The sequence below is a fragment of the Phasianus colchicus genome, chromosome 6, assembly GCF_987193195.1.
Source record: "Phasianus colchicus chromosome 6, bPhaCol1.hap1.1, whole genome shotgun sequence".
NCBI lineage: Eukaryota > Metazoa > Chordata > Aves > Galliformes > Phasianidae > Phasianus > Phasianus colchicus.
This window is the reverse complement of record NC_143441.1, coordinates 48,559,350-48,580,892: the sequence shown is the minus strand read 5'-3', so window position 1 is coordinate 48,580,892 and position 21,543 is coordinate 48,559,350. Positions and strand designations below refer to the sequence as shown.

The following is a 21,543-nucleotide window of genomic DNA, read 5'->3' as shown; positions in this document are numbered from 1 at the left end:
ATCCTCCTTTCCAAAGCTTCCTACTGGTTGTCTAATGGTAGGCAATGCAGGCTCCCATCTTGTCCTCTGAGCAGGACCTGGGTTAAATAACTGTCAGATTATGTGCTGACACAGAGCTTCCCTTGCCCTGACCTGTAAGCATACAAAAATGTTACAGAAGGGTGTTTTCTGGATCTAGAAGTTACACAGGCCTGGAAATGACAAAAATAAGTCAGGGCAGGTAAGTGGGCTAAAATGTCAGTGACTCCTTGAAGGAGGAGGGGGTCAGAGAAGGAAGTGAAGGGGGATGGGGTTAAGCCAAAAGCAGAGAAGATAGGCTAGAGGAGGAGAGATAACAGCAGATAGTGAAATGCATAGATAACTATAGTGATAAAGCAAGGGTGTAACCATTTTATTGGCAGTGAAGCTATCAATTATGTTACTTTTGACCCTTTCCTTGAATAAGCTGTTCTTTTCTCCTTGTTTAGTGCATGTATCCGTAGCCAGAGCAGATACTGGCAGAACTTTAGTCCCAGCTCTTCTAGCTCAAAAAAAACCCCAAACAAACAAACAAAAAAACCAAACGAAACTCAGTTTTAACTTTGGGAGATGCTGGTTGCAATGCAAAACTGTCTTGTAACTGCTGCCTCCCTAAACTATGTCTGTTGTACCTCATAGTGATACTAAGCATGGTGTGAGTCATAAGGCAGAGCATGTGTGTTGCTATTTGGATCTCTGTTCCTTGTGTTCCAGGCATCTGGTGTTGAAGGCTCAGATATCCCCGATGATGGCAAACTTATAGGATTTGCACAGCTCAGCATCAGCTAAACAATGGCCCCAGGAGATGATTCCCAACAGAGAACCCACATGTGCATATTTGTAATGCTTCTGTTAGCCTAAAAAAGAACCACTACTGCCAAAGAATTGAACTACAGCCCCCTTCCTAGAAGCTTTAACATTCTCCTTAATAGGATCACAAACCTTCCTGAGATTACCGATGGCGTTTACACCTTTTGTAAACAAGTCTCATGTTTTTGTATGTCATCTCAAACATGCAGATCCAACATGTCATTGCCTGCATGTTCATATTATTATTGCCTTACTTTAAAGAAAAATACTACTGAGTACGAAGCGGGGGTTCCACTGCTCTGATGATCTCGCCTAAATGTTTGCTTACATGTGGTTTCATTTTTTTTCACTTGCTATTTTTGCACAAGTTTTAATACCGAACAGATCTTTTTTTGTTGTTCTTTACCTGCTTCTCCTTCCATCCGAAACACCAGTGTACATGTTGCTTGTGTCACCTGGAGTGCTGAGAAATCTGCTTCTCTTCAGCTGTCTTTTTAAACTGCTGGTTTGAATGCTTGCACCTGAGAAGGCAAGCCAAGTCTTAACCCACAGGAGGGAGAGCCTTCTTCCCTTGTGTTTGTGTTTTGGAGAAGTTCCTTGACTTCAGAGTGTTAGAAGTCAGCTTCCCTTTGTAAACTGCCTTAATTTTTTTTTTTTATTTTTTATCATTTGGGTTCTCTCCACATGAGTGCCAGGCATGGCATGACGGCTGAACCTCTTAATTTACGTTAAGCAGTCCTTCCTCAAAAGATGTCTTTCAGTCTACATCCTTAGATGTAGTTTGTTCTTAAAGCAGAGCAACGAGGCACTGCTGTCTGAAAACTGGTCTTGCAGATGATCAACAAACTCACCACTCACACGCAGAGGGAGAGGAGATCTGTGTCACTGCGTTTGGAAAAGACGCGCGTGGGACTGTTGTTGAGACCCAGTCTGTTTGTGCCTGGCTGTGCGAGTCCTCCCTGACGTGTTTCCCAGTCCCTTGCAAACTGGTACCCGTGGAACCATCCCTGTCGTGATTTACAGCAATAAAGAATTGCCAGCAGAGCGGCATTACTGGGCAAGCGAGCGCCGGGCTGCGTCCCTCCTGCACTGAGCGCTGGGGTCGTCAGCCTTGGCGGCGGTCCGAGCCTCCGTGTCTGATCAGAATGGCACCAAAACCCTGTCACACTATTGAGGTTTTCTTCCTATGTGGTGTTGAATTTGAATTGCTACAGGAATAACATAAATTAGACTTGGAGTTTGAGAAGAGATGCTTGTAATGCAATACGTGAAGAATAAATGGTGTTGATTTCTTTTTGTTTTTTTTTCCTACAGTTTCACAGTTGGCCTTTCTAACTGCTGTTGGCTCTGGAGTGTTTTTTACACAGCAATTGTAAGCCTGTAATGTAACACACAGATGGAAACGTGTTTGGTTTCCCTCAGCCACCAACAATGCAGAAACAGAGTGTTGAAGCAGAATGAGTGGGTTCAATTAGGACATTTTTATTTCTGAGTCTTCTGATGAACAATCTATATTTATATTTTTTTCTTGATGAGCAGCTGCGGAAGCTTCCTAAGTTGTGCATGTTCTTTTGATACTGCCTGTGTCCCTTTTAGTCTGTAGGTGGGTAGTGGATATGTTCCCATAGGTGCTGCCAAGTGTCTGCAGCCCTGTTGCTGGTGAAGAGGAGGAGATGCAGAGGAGGAGGAGGGTCTGAGAGTTGAGAGTGCCCTGGGGTGCTGAGCAGAGACTCTCAACAGCTGAGGAATTGGATGTCTGATGTTGGGGAGCTGGTGATGGCTGGGCTTGGCCAAGTCTGCATGCACATGCATGTACCAGCTCTTACACTTCTTTGTGTTACTTGACATGGAGCACTCCCAAAGGCTTCCCGCAGTGAGCTTCCTGGCTTGGGAAGAGCAGGCTGGCATTCTAATTGTTTCTGTCACCCCATGGGAAATGGGAATGTACTGCAAACCACTAGGATGTGGAGATGAGGCAGTCTTGGTGCAGCATTGCTTTTCCCTTCTGCCTGCATGCTGTGGGGGACTGCTTGTTGGTTTGCATCCTGGTGCTGAGAAAGGTAGGACTTGAACTGCCCAAATGGAACAATGCAGACTCTATTTATTAAGTTATTCCTCACCTTCCCAAAGTCAGGATGTAGAGTGTGAGCTCACACTGAGGCTCCTTAGTTCTTTATAGGTAAGGAAGCAACTGATGTCACTTGCTCTGTAGTTCTCCAGACATTTTGGGTAGCAATCCAAAATTTTCACTTGGGCTCTTACAGTGCTAGACAACTGTCTTTTCTGATGTTGTTCCAGTAAGTGCCAACGCTGTTCATAATTGTTTTTCAGTGTCATGAATTTGTTATTTTTGTGGAAATTTCTGATCCGAACCTGGAAGCAGGTGGTAATTTTAAGTTAGTTCCTACTTTTAAGGACAATGCTCTGTTAATGAAAACGGATCCTCTTCACGACTTTGGTGTATTGTAGATTATAATGAAAGATGTAAAATATTCAGGCTTTTTTTTTCCCCTTTTTTTGGACTTTGTATTTTACTGCATGTCTCTAATTTTTAATCAATAAAGAACAAATTGTCCATTGTCACGTGTGGGCTGTGTGGTTTATGTGTCGTTGGGGAAGGGGTTTGGGTGGCATTGCACAACTTTGGGCATTACTCTGGGGCAAGGGTCTGGTTCTCCTCCAGCCTCCTGTAAATGCAGTGCCCAGCCCAGGCTCTCCCATTATTTTATCCATCATAAATATAAAGAAATATTAGAATATTGAGTTGGGCTTCTGGATGTTTTTGGGCACCTATGGACACTCTCACAGAGCCTCACCTGAGGACAAATGCTGCTCCTGCTTCAGGGGATAGGCTGAACAGAGCTGCTTTCATAGAGTGATCAATTTAATGCATTTTGAGCTGAGGTTTGACAAACTTGCCTAAAGCAACACTTCTGTGTGTCAGATTTCTACCAGTCGTGTGTGACTTCTCCATAGCTCTGCATGCAGCCCACACCAGAAGGCAGAGTCCCACATATGTCTTACTCTTGGCAGCACTGGGAAGGAAGTTGTAGAAGGAAATGGGGCTCCAGCAGCTAGGAGTGCATCCAACCAGACACCTTTTCTCATCTCCAGCTCTGCCATCCATTAGCAGTACTCTGTTTTCTCCCTTAGACTTCTGCCAGCCCTGCAGGACAGTGTTTCAGCCTCTGAACTTTGCCTGAATGGAACTGGTGCGAACTGCTCAGCACGTCAGCAGATGCAGCACCTACAATTGATGTGGACAAGAATCCCAGTATCCTGGTTGTGGCAGAGATGTGATCCAGCTCTCCCAAAACAAGGATTCTCCGTGTTTTCCCTGGTAACAGACACCCCGTGTTTGTGGGTGGCACAGAGACGATTAATGTATTACATGGTGTACTTAGGACAGGTAAAACATTGGGTGTCAAGTCTATCTGGAAGAGACGTTACATATTTGTAGTGCCTGCCTACGTCTGCAGAGTTTATCTTGAGATTAAACATTAATTCCAGTCCTCGGGAAAGTCTGTCCCAGCACTGTCCTCTTCCAGACTCAGCTCACAATGTCGGGCATTGGGGAAAATTTGAAAGCAGCTGGTGAATTTGGGCCGTTTCAGAGACGGCTAGTACTGTTCTCCTTGCCTCCGTGCCTCAGCCTGGCCTTCCACCAGTTCTGCCAGCTTTTTATGGTTGTGGACGTGCCTCATTACTGCAACACAGACTGGATCCGTGCTGTCGGCCCCAACCTGACTGAGGAAGAGCAGCTGAACCTCACCCTGCCCCGGGATGCAGATGGGGAGTACGAGCAGTGCTCCATGTACTCACCCGTGGACTGGGACCTCGATTCCATCATGGCATATGGCCTGAATGCCACGGAGAAGTGCAGCAATGGCTGGGTGTACCCCACAGCACAGCAGCCATCCCTGCTCACCGAGGTCTGTATGTCCTTGTGATGCTTTGGGGATGTGGGATGATGGAATGGGATGGGATGGTAGCACAGCAGTCATCCCTGCTCACCGAGGTCTGTATGTCCTTGTGATGCTTTGGGGATGTGGGGGGTGGGATGGGAGCATCCTGTGCTGTAGGTTGGTTGGAGGTGAAGCCAGCTGAGGTGCAGCTGGGCTGAGATTTGCACCAGGCATTTCCTGGGGAACCCTGGCTCCATCACTCGGATTGCAGCTGTGGTCCTCGTGAGGTCGTGTGATCTTAACGGCCACTGGCAGAGAATCACAGAATCATGGGCTTATAGGATGCTTGGATTGGAAGGGACCATAAAGCCCATCCACTTCTAACCCCTGCTGTGTGTTGGTCTCCCCTCTCCCCCCCCCCCTCCCACCAGGTCGGGCTGCGCAGGGCCCTATCCAGTCTGGCCTTGAGCACCTCCAGGGATGGGGCACTCACAGCTCTCAGGGCAGCAGTGAGATAGATAGAGATAATAGAGACTCATATCCTTAGGATTGGGATCTCTGCTCCCAAGGGCTACAGTGAGAGCCTGTGCACTCAGCCCATGCCCTCTGGGACCAGAAGTGCTGCCCAGTTGCAAAAGCAGCTGTGTTTCCTTCCTGCAGTTTGATCTCGTGTGTGACAGGAAGAACCTGAATGACATCTCACAGTCCGTCTATATGCTGGGAATGTTCCTGGGAGCCATGATCTTTGGACTCCTCAGTGACAGGTGAGGAGATGCAAGCAACTGCCCAATCTCTGTGCCAAAACAGCAATGTGTAAGGCAGCATGATGCTCTAGTTCTGGCTGGCCACTATACCCCATTTTGTCACCAGCTGTCACAAAATTATAGTGACCCTGACCAAAGTCCTCAGATCTTGCAAAGTCATGGCCAACAGGATGATCCAAAGAAGGGCACGATGTGTGAGAACTGGGACAACACTGAACTTCACTGCCCTCAAGAGAGGACATGTGTGAATGGTTCCCAGATTGCTGTGTATCCCTTTGGGCTCTTCCCTATGGTGTCTCTCTGGATTCATAGAGCTATCCTAGCTGGAGGGACCTTTAAAAGCCATCTAGTTCAACTTCCCTGCAATGAACAGGGACATACAACTAGAAGAGGTGCTCAGAGCCACATCCAGCCTGACCCCGAATGTCTGCAGGGACGGGGCATCCACGACCTCTCTGGGCAACCTGTGCCAGTGCTTCCCTGCCCTCATTGTAAAACATTTTTTTGTTATTACTGTTTCCCCTTATCCTATCACAACACACCCTGCTAAAGAGTCTGTCCCCTTCTTCCTTACAGCCCTCCTTTAGATATCGAAGGGCTGCTGTCAGGTCTCCCCAGAGCCTTCTCTTTTCCAGGAGAAGATATCAGCTGTCATCTTCTTCCTCCACAGGTTTGGCCGTCGGCCAGTCCTCTTGATCTCCATCCTCCTCGAGGGTTTGTTTGGTGTAGCAATTGCCCTTGTGCCTCATTTCTACGTATACTTGGCCTTCAGATGTGTCGTGGGGGCTTCAGTATCAGGGATCATGATGACCTTGCTGGCCCTAGGTGAGTAGGATGCCCTTCCCTGGAGTAGATAGATGTGGCCTCCCACGATGCAGTGGAAAAGGTCTGCAAGGAAAACAAATCTCACCTTGCACATCTTGAAAAACTCCCTCCCAAACATGTGACTTACGTTTTAACATGTCCCCTTGCAATAGCTGGGCTATTGCAAGGCTGACAGGGTAGCATGGGGATAAGGGGAGGTGATGCAGCTCATGAAACTGCTGACTAGTATATGTCTGATGTCAGCACTCTGACTGCCAGTCTATTCTCAGCTTCTGGAGGGATCTTCTTCAGGGGAAACACATTGCTTAGATAAGGGAAATCAGTCACATTGATGGCTTTGAATCTTTGTTCTTTACAGCTACAGAATGGGTTGGTGTCTCCTATCGACCACAGGCAGTTCTTCTTTCTCACTGCTGTTTTGCTGCTGGACAAATGATTTTGGCTGGCTTGAGTTATGGTATCCCGAACTGGAGGTTGCTGCAAATTGTAGGATCTGCTCCTATATTTATCCTTTTCCTCTTCATCTGGTAAGTGGTGGGTGGGCAGTGAGGTCCGTGCAAACATGACAGATGCTGGAGGGCCTTCTGCAGAGCTCACCACATCTCCCTCAGCCATGCACCACTGAGAGCAGCAGCTGCTTTCATTCGGAGCCTCAGTGCCCTAGATGTAGGGCTAGGAAGCCTGAGCTAAAGCCATGTTTATACTCCTCCATCGCACATCATGCATGTTGCTGGGCCTGGTGGCAGGGAGATGGACTCTGAGGAAGCTCAGCAAGTCACAGTACTGTTTTCTGCTCTCACCTCCTTGGCAGGGTGCTACCAGAGTCAGCTCGCTGGCTGGTGACAAAAGGCAAAATAGAAGAAGCTAAGAAGTACCTTAAGAAGGCAGCATCCATCAACAAACGCACCATTCCTCCAGAACTGCTCGACCAGGTACAGCCGTGGCATGCCTTGTAGACCCCAGAGACCTGCCTCTGTGCTTGCAGCCCTGGGGCAGCATGATTAAGCCAGTCAATAAAGACCTGGGAAGATGCTGGTGTTTCCAAGTCAGAAAAGATTTGTAGAAGATTTTGGGTCACTGGGCAAAGAGCTTTCCATGCATGTGGGGGAACACGTAATGATGGGTGATGGATCACTCCAGCTTACATTGACGTGAGACATGGTCAGGGAGGAGGGGCATCTTCTGCTGAGGCTCAGCCTGCAGCATTTCCAGAGTTCACCATGGGGGAAAGAAAGGAGGAACCAAAATGCTCCCCTTACTTTTCTGCAGTAAAAACTGCACAAGTGTTGAGGTTGAGCATGAATCCTTGCTCTGTGCTTTTCCATGCCTAAATATCTGAAGGGGGGGTTACCCAGCTTCCCGATCCGTGCACCATACACTGGCAAAATGTTCATCCCAAGGAACCCCTCAGATTCCAATCTCTTGCTCAGGACACCCAGTCCCCAGGCACAAGAGCCCAGCCCCACTGGGCTGCCGTCCTTCCCAGTACAGCTTTGGTCACCTCCATGTCCTGCTGGGGTTGTCCTTTGCCTCCTGCTGGAAAAAGAGCTAGCCGTGGGTTTCCTTTGTCTGCTCTGACTCTGGCTTTCTGATTGTTGAAGCTGAAGTGTGAGACCCAGATCAAGTCTGGAAGTATTCTGGATCTCTTTCGGAAGAAGCACCTCCTGAAGGTGACTTTAATCATGTCGTGTGCCTGGTAAGTCACCTCCTGGTTCCTTCTTTCCTGACTTCCATGTGAAGAGGAGAAGGCCTTGAGGGTTACTCATAAATTCACCTCGTGTGGCATTGGGATGAAATTGATGGTTATTTCTGTTTTAGGCTGTCGAAGATGCAATGTAGTGTGTGCGAAAGTTTTAACAGTCCCTGCTGTGGCAGTCCTGCGTTACTGGTCTGGTTTCATGTCCCTTGGGACATGGTCAAAATGTTGTCAGAGGAGGTCAATATTGTCTTTACTCACAGCTGTTCTTTACACTTAGTGCTTCTCTGCTCGGTTTTCAGGTTTGTTAACAGCCTTGTATACTACGGTTTGAGTCTGAACGTGACTAATTTTGGTCTGGACATCTACCTGACACAGCTTGCATTTGGAGCAGTGGAAATCCCAGGCCGTGTTGGTTGTATCTTCATGCTACAGTGGTTTGGAAGGAAGAAATCCCAGGGTGGTTTCCTTCTGCTGAGTGGCCTTGTATGTTTGATACTCACTGTCATCCCTGAAGGTGAACAAGCTTTTCTTGTCTCAAGAGCATAGATTCTGATGCAGGAAGCCACCAAGCCCCGACCCTTCCCCTTCTAGTGCAGGTCCCATTGTCCCAACATGGCTGGATGCAGTTCCACATATCTGTCAGGGTTGAGCTGAACCTGATACCATGGCTACAAAGGGATTTGGTCATGTACCCAAGGCCCATCTGATCAGAAAAGTTTTGCCTGCTGACAGTGATAGGAGAAAGTAGAGCTGAGCCCAATGGGCTCAACTGGCAGTGCAGTTCTTTGTGCAGGTTGGTGGGGAGGTGAGATGGATTCAGGGTGCTGGGGTTGGCCCCCAGACTAGAGCTGCTCCACAGTCCACATTCAGACACAGTGGTGATGACTTCCTTTAGGCAACGTGGTTGTCACCATGAGTCCCTGGCTGCCATCCCTAAGGGATGCTAGCCACCAATCCTGAAGTAGCAATCTTGCCACCTTCTCCCCTTCTTCTCCCCTTCTTCTCCCCTTCTTCTCCCCTTCTTCTCCCCTTCTTCTCCCCTTCTTCTCCCCTTCTTCTCCCCTTCTTCTCCCCTTCTTCTCCCCTTCTTCTCCTCTCTCTCCTCAGGCCAGCCTGTGGTGATCACCGTCCTGGCCACCATTGGCAAGTTTACAGCCTCAGCCTCATTCTCATCAGCCTATGTCTATACTGCAGAGCTCTTCCCCACCATCATCAGGTGAGGTTTCACCACATTTCATGGCTTCCCTCCAGCAGGGCAGCCCTCATTGCAGGAGTACCAATTGTGTCAATCTGCCATGGGTAGTGGTGGTGGTGATGGTGGGACATTAACCCAGCTGGGCCTACAGCCACGGTTGGTCTCTGTGCTGGGGCAGGAAGGAGGTGCCATGGACGTCCCCATGTTCTGTACCCTCACTGAGGCATTGCAGACATGGCTGAGGAAGAAAGCTGTACACACAGGAGTGTGTACAGAGAGAGCCAAGTCCAGCCTCTATCTCTCACTGTCCCTCACTCCCACAGGCAGAGCGGCGTGAGTCTGTGCTCCATGGTGGCACGGGTGGCAGGGATCATCGCCCCGCTGATCCTCCTCCTGGAGCAGTACCACCAGGCCATCCCCATGGCCATCTATGGTGGTACCACCGTGCTGGGGGGGCTGCTCTGCTTCCTGCTGCCTGAGACCCGTGGCGTCGAACTGGCGGATGGCACAGAGGGAGACCAGCCCACAGCAGTGGTGAGTGATTGGCAGACCTCATGCTGCCTCCTCTTAGTCAGAAGGTGAAAGTGGGACCACAGAATGGCCCTATGGCATTGTGTGGGCAGGGGGTCATTGCTTCTTTGAGGGCTTACAGTGATTGGAAGACAGGGAATTGGGGTTCCCCATTACAATGGATGAGTAGGATGCTGGTGGTGATCTGCCCATCACCTAACCCAGAAGGGTATTTCAGACCCACTGTGGTCATTGCTTCGTTCCTGTCCATGAAGTGAAAGGGCTCCAGGAGTGGTGGGTGTTTCCCTTGGCTCCCCCTGCCCTCCCCAAGGAAAAGCCAATGCCTTGTCACCTTGCTCTCCAGCTTTCATCATGGTTTAGATCCCAGATCTTCATTCCCCACTGGGCAGTGTGGAATTGCAGCCCAGTACTTTTGTTAGGGGAAGAGGTTCCACCAGTGGTCATAAATGGATGATGTATGGGAAGCCAGGTTGCTGAAGGCTGCGTGTAATTTGCCTAATTGGAGAAGACTGTCATCGAATCATACTGTGCCATGCTGTTAAGTTTTTTCTGTTCCATTAGGTCCATGAAAATGCCAGCAGCAGCTCTGAAAAAGGACATGTGAAAGTAAAAGATGGTGGCCAAGTCAATGAGAATACAAAGAACACTTACTTCTAGCTGGGCCTACAAGCAGCTGTAATTAAAGGCCACCTGGTGCTGTGACACTGCTGAGTGCAGGCAGGGTCTCCATTTTATGGGACCTCTCCCACTCAACAGTGACTGCCAGTTCTTGTCACTCTTTGTCTTTTTTGCCTTCCTGTATCTCCCTCTATAGCTTCTCTTTGGGCACTGCATGCTGTCTCATGTTCAACAGTGCTCTCGCTGGAGAAAATGCTTTTAGTTTAAGGAAAAAAGAAAGAAATTGGAAAACAGAATAGATGTGATATTTTCCCTATCTCTTTCCTGTCCCATCTCCAAGAACATGAGACTGTAAAGTGAGACACCTGCCAGAGCATTGAATAGACCAGCAAAGAAGCACTGTATTCAGTGAGGGGAAAGGCAGCACAGATGCAGCACTGAAAACCATCTCACACTTGCTAGAGGGATTTCTCTTGACTGTCTAGCGTGGTTTTCTCACCCTCTTTTAAAAAAGCTCCCTTATGTTTTATTCTTTTTTAAGATTTGAGATAATCAGCTGAGGAAAACAAGAGGGTACGATAGAAGAAACAGCAAGCATTGAGCAAGGACGCCTGTAAGGCAGCTGGTGGCTTTGAATAGAAGTGTAGTAATGTGTTGGATTGGGCTGTGGTAGAGGAACCACATTAATTTATATGTTCTGAGAAACTGAGAGGTGTTGTGGCACTTGGTCTCTTAGAACTGTCATAGCCCTTCCCTTCCCTTCCCTTCCCTTCCCTTCCCTTCCCTTCCCTTCCCTTCCCTTCCCTTCCCTTCCCTTCCCTTCCCTTCCCTTCCCTTCCCTTCCCTTCCCTTCCCTTCCCTTCCCTTCCCTTCCCTTCCCTTCCCTTCCCTTCCCTTCCCTTCCCTTCCCTTCCCTTCCCTTCCCTTCCCTTCCCTTCCCTTCCCTTCCCTTCCCTTCCCTTCCCTTCCCTCTTGGTGTATCCATGTATATTTAAATGATGAAGCCCAGAAAGTTACACAGTGGTAGTGCTACAGCTTTGACTGCATACAGCTGAAAGGTTTATTTGTTTCTGGTAATGCTGAGAAATTCTCAGATGATACATTATTTCTTCCTCATTATACCTACATGTTTTCCTTGGAGCAAAGTGTCCCACAGGTGTGTGGTTTACTGAAGACAACATTCTAGATAAAATCAGTGACTTGCAACAGTGTCCCAGCAGGAGAGACTGACTCTGGTGTTACCTCTCTGCAGCACTGCTGGTCAGGGGATTTGACAAGTTGTGGCTGAGATGCTCCTGTTCAGTGGATCTGAATATGGAGGTGATCTGTCCTTTGATTGAGAACACTCTTTCCTTTGCAAAGGCTGGCAGCTGCCTCCGTCAGGCTGTTTGTTATGGAAAATAAGGGGATGAACGTGAAAGTTGAGAGAAGAGCTTGGAGTAAAGCGCACAGTTATGGAGTGAATCGTGGCTTCACCTTTTATGAAGTCTTCTATGAGACAGCCTGTTTCAGTTCACTTCATAAATAAAGCTGTCCAGGCACACTTGATGTACTTCTGTGTCCATCTCATTTGTCCTTCCCATAAGTTGCAGATCAATTTTGTCTCCTTTTCCCCAGACAACTGCACCTGGTTAGTGTGAAGACCAGTGGATGTTTCATTTTTGGCTGAGGAGCACCTCGACAGTTTGACTGATGATGTTTTGCACAGCTCATCAGGATTTGGAAGTTGTCCAGTGGTATTGCTGTGTTTAATGTCATTGTTAGCTCTACATGTTGTCCTGCACAGGAACAAATAGAGCTGATAGAGCAAACTCAAGTTAGAATAGCTTCTGTAAAAGCAACACGCTTTTGCATCCATATAATGCATTGTTATGGCTTCCCATCATAGTGAGGTCATGGGCAAAAGGTAAAAAGTGCCTGAGGTGATCTGAAGGGATAAGTAAGGGAAACAGGATGAGCCTATATCCAAGTGGAGGGAGTGGGAAGGCTCTAGGAGAGGTGGGGACAAAAATCACACTGGAACAGGTTGCCCAAGGAGGCTGTGGATGCCCCATCCCTGCAGGCATTCAAGGCCAGGCTGGATGTGGCTCTGGGCAGCCTGGTCTGCTGGTTGGTGACCCTGCACATAGCAGGAGGTTGGAACTGGATGAGCATTGTGGTCCTTTTCAACCCAGGCCATTCTAGATTCTATGATTCTATGATTCTATGATTCTTTGAAATAGGAGCAGCAGATGCCAGGCCTTGGTGGAAGAGTTTATGAAACCATGATGGGAGGGCCAACCGTGGGAAGGTGCCAAAGGTAACGATGAACAAATGTCAGGGACACTGTGAGTGGCTGAAGGGTGTGCTAACTAAGATCAATGAATGTGCAATTTCAGGAGATCTTGTGAGCCTCCAAACATGCTTGGCCTGGACTTGGAATACCTCATTCTTCAGAAAAAAAATGCTAGAATGCTTTTTGCTCAGTGGCCAACAAGATCCTGGGAACAAGGCTAGTGTTGTGCTGGGAGAGACAGCTTAATGAAAGGGCATGAACTCACAGAATGGCGTGGTTTGGAAGGGACCTTAAAGATCATCTCTGACTGCAACTAGGCAGAGTAAGACAAAAAGCCACCCTTCTGCTTCCTTTGTGGGACACCAGATGCCACTGAATGTTGTGGTCAACCTGGCAGTAGCCAAATGGGGTCTTCATTAGCAGCTGACCATGACTGGGGTAAAGCATCCATCTGTCCACTCAGTTTAACTCACATTCAGTCACACTGTATAAGCACAGCTCAGGGAGGTTCCAAAGCTGCTCATCAAGAAAAAAATATAAATATAGATTGTTCATCAGAAGACTCAGAAATAAAAATGTCCTAATTGAACCCACTCATTCTGCTTCAACACTCTGTTTCTGCATTGTTGGTGGCTGAGGGAAACCAAACACATTTCCATCTGTGTGTTACATTACAGGCTTACAATTGCTGTGTAAAAAACACTCCAGAGCCAACAGCAGTTACAAAGGCCAACTGTGAAACTGTAGGGGAAAAAAACAAAAAGAAATCAACACCATTTATTCTTCACGTATTGCATTACAAGCATCTCTTCTCAAACTTCAAGTCTAATATATGTTATTCCTGTAGCAATTCAAATTCAACACCACATAGGAAGAAAACCTCAATAGTGTGACAGGGTTTTGGTGCCATCCTGATCAGACACGGAGGCTCGGACCGCCGCCAAGGCTGACGACCCCAGCGCTCAGTGCAGGAGGGACGCAGCCCGGCGCTCGCTTGCCCAGTAATGCCGCTCTGCTGGCAATTCTTTATTGCTGTAAATCACGACAGGGATGGTTCCACGGGTACCAGTTTGCAAGGGACTGGGAAACACGTCAGGGAGGACTCGCACAGCCAGGCACAAACAGACTGGGTCTCAACAACAGTCCCACGCGCGTCTTTTCCAAACGCAGTGACACAGATCTCCTCTCCCTCTGCGTGTGAGTGGTGAGTTTGTTGATCATCTGCAAGACCAGTTTTCAGACAGCAGTGCCTCGTTGCTCTGCTTTAAGATCAGATTCTGTTAGAGTAGACCTTTGGTATCTGCTTGCTTTCCGAGCATCTTTAGATATCTTTCTCTGAGTTTATTTCTTTCTCTTCACTGTTTGTCTTGGACAGGGTCTGCAATTTGCTTCTAGAGACATGAAGGAGAGAGGAAGAAATCATACCGTAACCATTCTAGCTTCCAACTGTTTGTCCTAAAATTTTCACATGTGGATTTTTTTTTTTTTTTTTTTTGCTTTAAAAACCTTCAAGCACTCACTTCTTTTGGGGGTTATCTGTCACCGTGTCATCTGGCAGATCAACCCCGCGGGTCTCGGGCAGCAGGAAGCAGAGCAGCCCCCCCAGCACAGTGGCACTGCCGTAGACAGCCATGGGGATGGCCTTATGGTACTGCTCCAGGAGGCGGATCAGCGGGGCGATGATCCCCGCCACCCGTGCTGCCATCGAGCACAGCCCCACGCCGCTCTGCCTGTGGGATGAAGGGGAAAGTGAAAGATGTAGGCTGGGCTCAGCCCTACAGAAGACCAGCACTACACCATGAGGAGGTACAAGGGGCAGCTATGTCGTGATGCCTCCTTCCTGCCCCTTCACCACAAGCACCCGGGTTGGAGTGTGCATCCCTGTGTCGTCCCACCATCACGGGAAGCCATAGGGTATGGGGGAATCTCACCTGATGATGGTGGGGAAGAGCTCTGCAGAGTAGACGTAGGAGGTGGAGAAGGAGGCACATGCAGCAAACTTGCCAATGACTGCCAGGACGGTGATTGCCACTGCCTGGTCTGAGGGGAAGAGAAGAGATGGCTGCTGTGATGCCCATGGAGAAGGTTCAAGCAAGACCTTGGGTCTCTGCAGTTGGATTTTTGGACACAGCCCTCTTTAGCGGGGTCTGTTGTGAATATTTTCAAACTAAAAGAGGGGAGATACAGATTATATAGATGGTGATAAGGAAGAAGTCGTTTACAATAACGGCAGTGAGGCACTGGCACAGGTTGCCCATAGAGGCAGTGGATGCCCTGTCCTTGGAGTCATTCAAGGACAGGCTGGATGGGGCTCTGATCAAGTAGTAGTTGTCCCTGTTCACTACAGAGGAGTTGGACTAGATGGTTTTTAAAGGTCCTTCCAGCTCAAACAATTCTATGGTTGTATGATTCTAATGGGCTTTCCAAACAGATCTGCCACCTAAGGTATTGGATACCACTCCTAGCATATCCTTTTCAGCAAAATACCCTCTGGACAACTAGCAAAGGAAACCCATATTTCTTCTCAGGCCTTGAACATTTCCTAAATAAGCCACTGAAGGTCACTGGGAAATGCTAATTTGAAAATATCACATATAATAGATATGATAACTAGCAGTAAGACAAGAGGAAATGGCCTCAAGTTGCACCAGGGGAGGTTCAGGATGGATATTAGGAAAAATTTCTTCTTGGAAAGAGTGGAACAGGTGTCCAGGGAGGTGTTGAGGAAACGTGGAGATGTGGCACTGAGGGTAGAGCAGTGTAGAGGTGTACTGAGGTGTAGAGCAGTCACAGGTGTGGGTTGATGGATGGACCAGATGATCTTAGTCATCTTTCCAACTTGTATGATTCTATGAATCTACAATTCAATAGCTTGAAAGCATGTAACAAACCTGCCTTACTTGCATCACCAGAATAACAGGGTACATACTGTGGGGAAACTGTAGTTAGAAACAGATAAGAGGGGACAGTTCTGAAAGAAATTAAAAAGAGCTGGGGCTCTCCCTTGAGTTGGAAAGAGGTTGTTCACCTTCAGGGATGCCAACAATGATGAGACACATCAAGCCAGCCAACAGCAGGAGAACAGCTTGGACTTTTTTCCTCCCAAACCACTGTAGCAGGTAAATGCAGCAAATACGACCTGGTAACTCCACTACTCCAAAAGCAAGTTGTGTCAGATAGATGTCGAGACCAAAGCCTGTCACGTTAAGGCTCAAACCATAGTAGACCAGACTATCCATAAACCTGAAATTCAATGGAATAGAGTAGGTATTCAGTTGAGTTTTCATGGATTTATTTTCCTTTAAAAATGTAGCCAGTTAGAAGACATGCCAGTTATTTGTTTAAATTACCAGGAATCTCTATTTTAATTCTGGTCAACACTTGTGACAATTTTGTAGGATACAGTTAAATCAGATAATGCACTATGGGCATCAATATGCTCAGCAATATATAGGTTGTAACCAGAATTTCTGTAGAGACCCAAAACTGCCCTAATAAAGTCCAGAGATTCCCAGAAAATTGGAATTACTCCAGCTCTTCCCACAACCCCCACGGTATCTAGAATAATCATCTTCTCCCCATGCCCAGAAAAGGTGTATCTCATCCAGCCTGCAGAGAAAGGATAGCAAATATGTAGATGTTATGGGGTTCTGGGATATCTGATCTAGTACTGAATCTAGCATCTGGCAGCCCTGCCTGTGGCAGGGTGATTAGAACCTGATGATCCTTGAGGCCTCCTCCAAATCAAGCCACTCTATGATTCTGCAGTTCCACAATGATTCACAGGTGGTCACAAGCATGGGTTCGTGGTTGGATTGATGATCTTTCCTATGTCACTGATTCTATGATCCCATGACCCCCAAAATCGTGAAGTGAATTTACACTTGTGAATAATCATGAAGGCCTTCTCCTCTTCACATGGAAGTCAGGAAAGAAGGAACCAGGAGGTGACTTACCAGGCACACGACATGATTAAAGTCACCTTCAGGAGGTGCTTCTTCCGAAGGAGATCCAGAATACTTCCAGACTTGGTCTGGGTCTCACACTTCAGCTTCAACAATCAGAAAGCCAGAGTCAGAGCAGACAAAGGAAACCCACGGCTAGCGCTTTTTCCAGCAGGAGGCAAAGGACAACCCCAGCAGGACATGGAGGTGACCAAAGCTGTACTGGGAAGGACGGCAGCCCAGTGGGGCTGGGCTCTTGTGCCTGGGGACTGGGTGTCCTGAGCAAGAGTTTGGAATCTGAGGGGTTCCTTGGGATGAACATTTTGCCAGTGTACGGTGCACGGATCGGGAAGCTGGGTAACCCCCCCTTCAGATATTTAGGCATGGAAAAGCACAGAGCAAGGATTCATGCTCAACCTCAACACTTGTGCAGTTTTTACTGCAGAAAAGTAAGGGGAGCATTTTGGTTCCTCCTTTCTTTCCCCCATGGTGAACTCTGGAAATGCTGCAGGCTGAGCCTCAGCAGAAGATGCCCCTCCTCCCTGACCATGTCTCACGTCAATGTAAGCTGGAGTGATCCATCACCCATCATTACGTGTTCCCCCACATGCATGGAAAGCTCTTTGCCCAGTGACCCAAAATCTTCTACAAATCTTTTCTGACTTGGAAACAGCATCTTCCCAGGTCTTTATTGACTGGCTTAATCATGCTGCCCCAGGGCTGCAAGCACAGAGGCAGGTCTCTGGGGTCTACAAGGCATGCCACTGCTGTACCTGGTTGAGCAGTTCTGGAGGAATGGTGCGTTTGTTGATGGATGCTGCCTTCTTAAGGTACTTCTTAGCTTCTTCTATTTTGCCTTTTGTCACCAGCCAGCGAGCTGACTCTGGTAGCACCCTGCCAAGGAGGTGAGAGCAGAAAACAGCACTGTGACCTGCTGAGCTTCCTCATAGGTTGGTTGGCCAGCAGTGGGCATAATGTGTGAAGCCCCTCCAGCATCTGTCATGTTTGCAGGCAACTCACTGCCACCTGTCACTTACCAGAAGTAGAAGAAAAGGGCAAACGTAGGAGCAGACCCTGCTATTTGCAGCAACCTCCAGTTACGAATACCATAACTCAAGCCAGCCAAGACCAGTTGTCCAGTAGCTAAAAAGCAGTGAGTTATAAGCACTGCTGTTGGTCGATAGGAGACACCAACCCATTCTGTAGCTGAAAAGAATAATGAAGATTCAGTGTCATCATTGTGAATGATTTCCCCTCATTCAAGCAGTGTTTCTCTCCCAGGGAAGAGCTCTACGGAAGTCTGGAGGCTGGCAGTCAGACCTCCAGGATGTTGACAGTGTCATGTTAGAAATGGCCTCACACAATGAAGACACTGCACGTCCCTGTCAAGGGCTCACAGCATCTTCTGGGTTGTTAGCACAGTCCCTATAATGAACCCCCCCATGCCTCTTTCTTTAGACTTTGTCCTGGAGAATGGCTCATATAGCTCATGTTTCTGGGGGAGGAGGACCACGTCTATCACAGAGACTTTCTTTAAGAGGGTTGCCTTTAAAATGTCCAGGACTATCATTTATGTCCCTTTTTGCATTGCATCTTTGAGAGGCCTCATCAATCTGCCTCACATCAAGGGCAGCCTACTCACCTAAGGGCAAGGTAGTAATCAGAATTCCTGACACAGCAGTTGCCATGATACATCTGAAGACCATGTATACAATGAAATTGGGCAAAAAGGCAATTGCTAAACTGAACAAACTCTGGCCGAGGATGGAGATCAGAAGGACTGGCCGGCGGCCGATCCTGTGGAAGAAGAGGGAAGGCACAATTGGTATCTGGAGAGACTCCATGGGTATGGGGAAGAATCCAGAGGGATACACACTGATTTGGGATCCATGTGAACAAAGCTCCTTGACCCAGGAAGGAGCAGACAGGAAAAGGAGCCTTGCCACTTCTGACCAGATGTGTTGCCAGCAAAGGTCAAAGTCACTTCCAAAGTACCAAGCCCTTGGAAGGCCTCCATAACACCTCTGCTGAGCACAAAGAGGATCAGACTGAAACTGAAACAGGCTGTACTATTGGTTCAACTCTGAAATACTCTGTACACATAAGGTGCCTTTCCCCCTTTCACAATCCCTGCGTGGCTGTGAGCTCTCACAACCTGAGGTCTTTGGCCAGGGTCACCATAAGCAGAACAGAGCCACGAAAAAGAAGCACATGTGCTCTGGTTAGCAGCTGAAGGTGCCCAAATGTAGGTCTGTGGAATCCCTGTGTGGCTGAGACATCAACTGGGACTGGAATCATGATTGCTGATTGACCCCCCCACCTTCGTAAGGCTGTATCTTCCATTACCTCTCAGGTATCTACGGACAACTGAGATACTCTTGCTCAGGTAAGGGATTGAGTTCTGTGGAGGGGGTATTTCTTCATTCATCATTCATTAATGAATGCACGAGCATCATGAATCTCAGTGAGGCATGTTTTTGGGTGCCAGACAGTAACTCTGAGTAGGTATTTGTCTCTCCTCACCTGTCACTGAGTGGTCCAAAGATCATAGCTCCTAGGAGAAGCCCCACCATGTACACAGACTGGGAGATGTCACTCAGGTCCTTCCTGTCACACACAAGGTCAAACTGGAGGAAGGAAACACAGATGCTTTTGCTTTTGAGTGGTCCAAGTTTCTAAGGCTGGGCAGTGCTTCTGGTCCCAGGCAGACATGGGAACTGTGCGCTCAGGCTCTCGCTGTAGCCCCTGGGAGCAGAGATCCCACTCCTAAAGGTATGAACCTTTATGTGAACTGCACAGGTTGAATATGGGACAGATCCATTGGGAACTCAATGATGCCCATAGCACTGGGACCTGCAGGACTCTCTCCAGCATAGACACCCCAAAGGAGCCTCCTGGCTGGGATGTTGTATTTGAAGTAGGACCTTGCGACCGGAGTCTCAGCACCTTGCTTCCCTGGCTGCAAGGGCAGGAGGAAGGGAGGAAGACAGGAGAGCAGCAGAGAGCTCAGTGGAAGGTACTTGTGAGAAGATGCTGGAGCTGGGAGTGAGGAAAAAGGAAGAGAGAAATGAGGAAGAGTGAACAGAGGTTCAGAGAGGGAGAAGTTGGGGGTATCAGTAGGCAGAGCCATTGCTCATCTTCATGGCCCATAGGACATCTTGTCCAAGCCCTGAAGTCTCTGGAGGTTCCAGAAAACTCAACTACAAGTAAAACTCTGGGAAGGCAAATATTTTTCACGGGGTTGGGGATGTAAGGAGAATCAGGCAAAAGGAAAGCAAAAACTGGCAGGGAGATTGAAAAGGCCCCTCCATACAACATACATTGCAAATTACCTGGATGCTGAAAAGAAGATGCGTGGTGAGCACTGTGGCTTTTCCTTGAACCAACCAACTGCACAGGATGCTCCCATCCCATCCCATCCCATCCCATCCCATCCCATCCCATCCCATCCCATCCCATCCCATCCCATCCCATCATCCCACATCCCCAAAGCATCACAAGGACATACAGACCTCGGTGAGCAGGGATGGCTGCTGTGCTGTGGGGTACACCCAGCCATTGCTGCACTTCTCCGTGGCATTCAGGCCATATGCCATGATGGAGTCGAGGTCCCAGTCCACGGGTGAGTACATGGAGCACTGCTCGTACTCCCCATCTGCATCCCGGGGCAGGGTGAGGTTCAGCTGCTCTTCCTCAGTCAGGTTGGGGCCGACAGCACGGATCCAGTCCGTGTTGCAGTAATGAGGCACGTCCACAACCATGAACACTTGGCCAACCATTTGGAAAGGATTAAGAAGCAGCGGGAGGGAGAGCAACAGCACCACCAGTTTCTGATAGAGGCCAAATTCCCCCACAGCACTTATCAAATCCCCAAACTCGACCATGGTGACTACTTCTGTGGCCAGGCTACTGTGAAGCATGTCACTTAAATAGTGCAATATTAATGTTTAAACTGTATGAGCACTAAACACCTAATCAGATGTGATAAAACGAGCACTTCAACCAGCATGTTCCCCCACTAAAATGATATACCGGAGTCCTCTGGGATGCACTTTGTCACCAGCCATTTGGGTTGGGTTTACGTGTCAAGGTTTTGGTAGCAGGTGGGGCTGCAGGGTGCCCTCTGCAAGCAGAGCCACAGGGGAAAGTGGTTTTAGTTTGCTTTTAATTCACACTGCTCTAGTTACAACAAGCTATAATTCGTATTATTCTCCCAAAATAGACAGAGTCTATTTTGCCCGTGGTGGTGATTGGTGAGTGATCTCCCCGTCCCATCTCAAACCTGGTGCCGTTTACCAAATTTGGCTGGTCTCATTTATGGCTTCGTGGTTAGATAGCCCACCCTGCTGCCAGGAAAGAGAAGCAGAAAAGCTTTCTTTGTGCTTTTACTTTGGACGATGATATATGGCTGGTCAACGTGTTGGCTTGATGTTGACAGCTGTGTCCTAAGCTGTCAGTTTTCATTGGTCCCAAGTAGAAACCCTGGTCAGTCGTAACACTAAATCTAAACTACAGCATTTTGGAGATAATCTGAAAACAGATTTGACTGAGAGAGTATCTTTTTTCTGTTTTTCTTAACAGTGGACTCATTACATAGTCATTCATAGCACACAGAATTTGGGGATAAGGGGTGACAGCAGCCTGGCTGTGCAGGAGGTTCTGATGTCACTTGAAAAGCAAATTGACCTGATTTCTGCTGTGTGTCTCAACTATTTCCTGGGCAGTCTCTCTGAGTGGTTTGTATCTTTATTCCTGGGAACTGGAAACCTGGATTGCCCTCAGAGTATGAAATGTGGTGTGTAATTTGGCAAAGGTCTCTTGGATGCTCCAGAGGTTCCTTGTAGCCAAAATCTGTGACTGCTATGCTCTGGGATGACTTGGCCAAGGAGATCTTCCATTGCAGAGGCATTTCGGACCCATCCTGCATGGGCAGCTGAAATCTCTGAGCTTACTCTGCTG

General features: G+C 48.1%; 3 protein-coding genes across 3 annotated transcripts in view; 2 read left to right on the top strand and 1 right to left on the bottom strand.

The window, feature by feature from the left end:
• OXSR1 (oxidative stress responsive kinase 1) overlaps window positions 1-3,408 on the top strand; it is a 90,146-nt gene extending 86,738 nt beyond the window's left edge. Inside the window, exon 18 of the mRNA XM_031607883.2 lies at window positions 733-3,408. Within this exon, the coding sequence (XP_031463743.2) occupies window positions 733-807 (75 nt within the window). The 3' untranslated portion in view covers window positions 808-3,408. The remainder of the gene's footprint in view (window positions 1-732) is intronic.
• Window positions 3,409-3,846: 438 nt separating this feature from the next.
• LOC116238252 (solute carrier family 22 member 13-like) lies at window positions 3,847-11,150 on the top strand. The gene is made up of 10 exons (XM_090143206.1): window positions 3,847-4,760; window positions 5,394-5,497; window positions 6,168-6,322; window positions 6,681-6,849; window positions 7,134-7,254; window positions 7,924-8,018; window positions 8,321-8,535; window positions 9,129-9,237; window positions 9,540-9,750; window positions 10,309-11,150. Exons 1-10 carry the CDS (start codon window positions 4,389-4,391, stop codon window positions 10,402-10,404), a joined length of 1,647 nt encoding a protein of 548 aa, XP_089999332.1. The 5' UTR covers window positions 3,847-4,388; the 3' UTR covers window positions 10,405-11,150.
• Window positions 11,151-13,160: 2,010 nt separating this feature from the next.
• On the bottom strand, window positions 13,161-20,504 carry LOC116238249 (solute carrier family 22 member 13-like). Its single transcript, XM_031607823.2, has 10 exons — window positions 20,097-20,504; window positions 19,108-19,211; window positions 18,227-18,381; window positions 17,622-17,790; window positions 17,358-17,478; window positions 16,597-16,691; window positions 15,669-15,883; window positions 14,572-14,680; window positions 14,161-14,370; window positions 13,161-14,031 (listed from the first exon to the last, which is right to left on the bottom strand). Exons 1-10 carry the CDS (start codon window positions 20,502-20,504, stop codon window positions 13,962-13,964), a joined length of 1,656 nt encoding a protein of 551 aa, XP_031463683.2. The 3' UTR covers window positions 13,161-13,961.
• Window positions 20,505-21,543: the final 1,039 nt, after the last annotated feature.

Bases quoted from the DNA above. Each gene is read 5' to 3' on its own strand.
- LOC116238252 (XM_090143206.1), top strand. From the start codon at position 4,389: ATGTCGGGCATTGGGGAAAATTTGAAAGCAGCTGGTGAATTTGGGCCG. The intron at 8,019-8,320 runs GTAAGTCACCTC...CTCGGTTTTCAG, and splicing joins TTAATCATGTCGTGTGCCTG to GTTTGTTAACAGCCTTGTAT. The intron at 9,751-10,308 runs GTGAGTGATTGG...CTGTTCCATTAG, and splicing joins GAGACCAGCCCACAGCAGTG to GTCCATGAAAATGCCAGCAG.
- LOC116238249 (XM_031607823.2), bottom strand. From the start codon at position 20,504: ATGCTTCACAGTAGCCTGGCCACAGAAGTAGTCACCATGGTCGAGTTT. The intron at 19,212-20,096 runs GTCTGTATGTCC...TCCTTCCTCCAG, and splicing joins AGCCATCCCTGCTCACCGAG to TTTGACCTTGTGTGTGACAG. The intron at 15,884-16,596 runs GTAAGTCACCTC...ATTGAATTTCAG, and splicing joins TTAATCATGTCGTGTGCCTG to GTTTATGGATAGTCTGGTCT.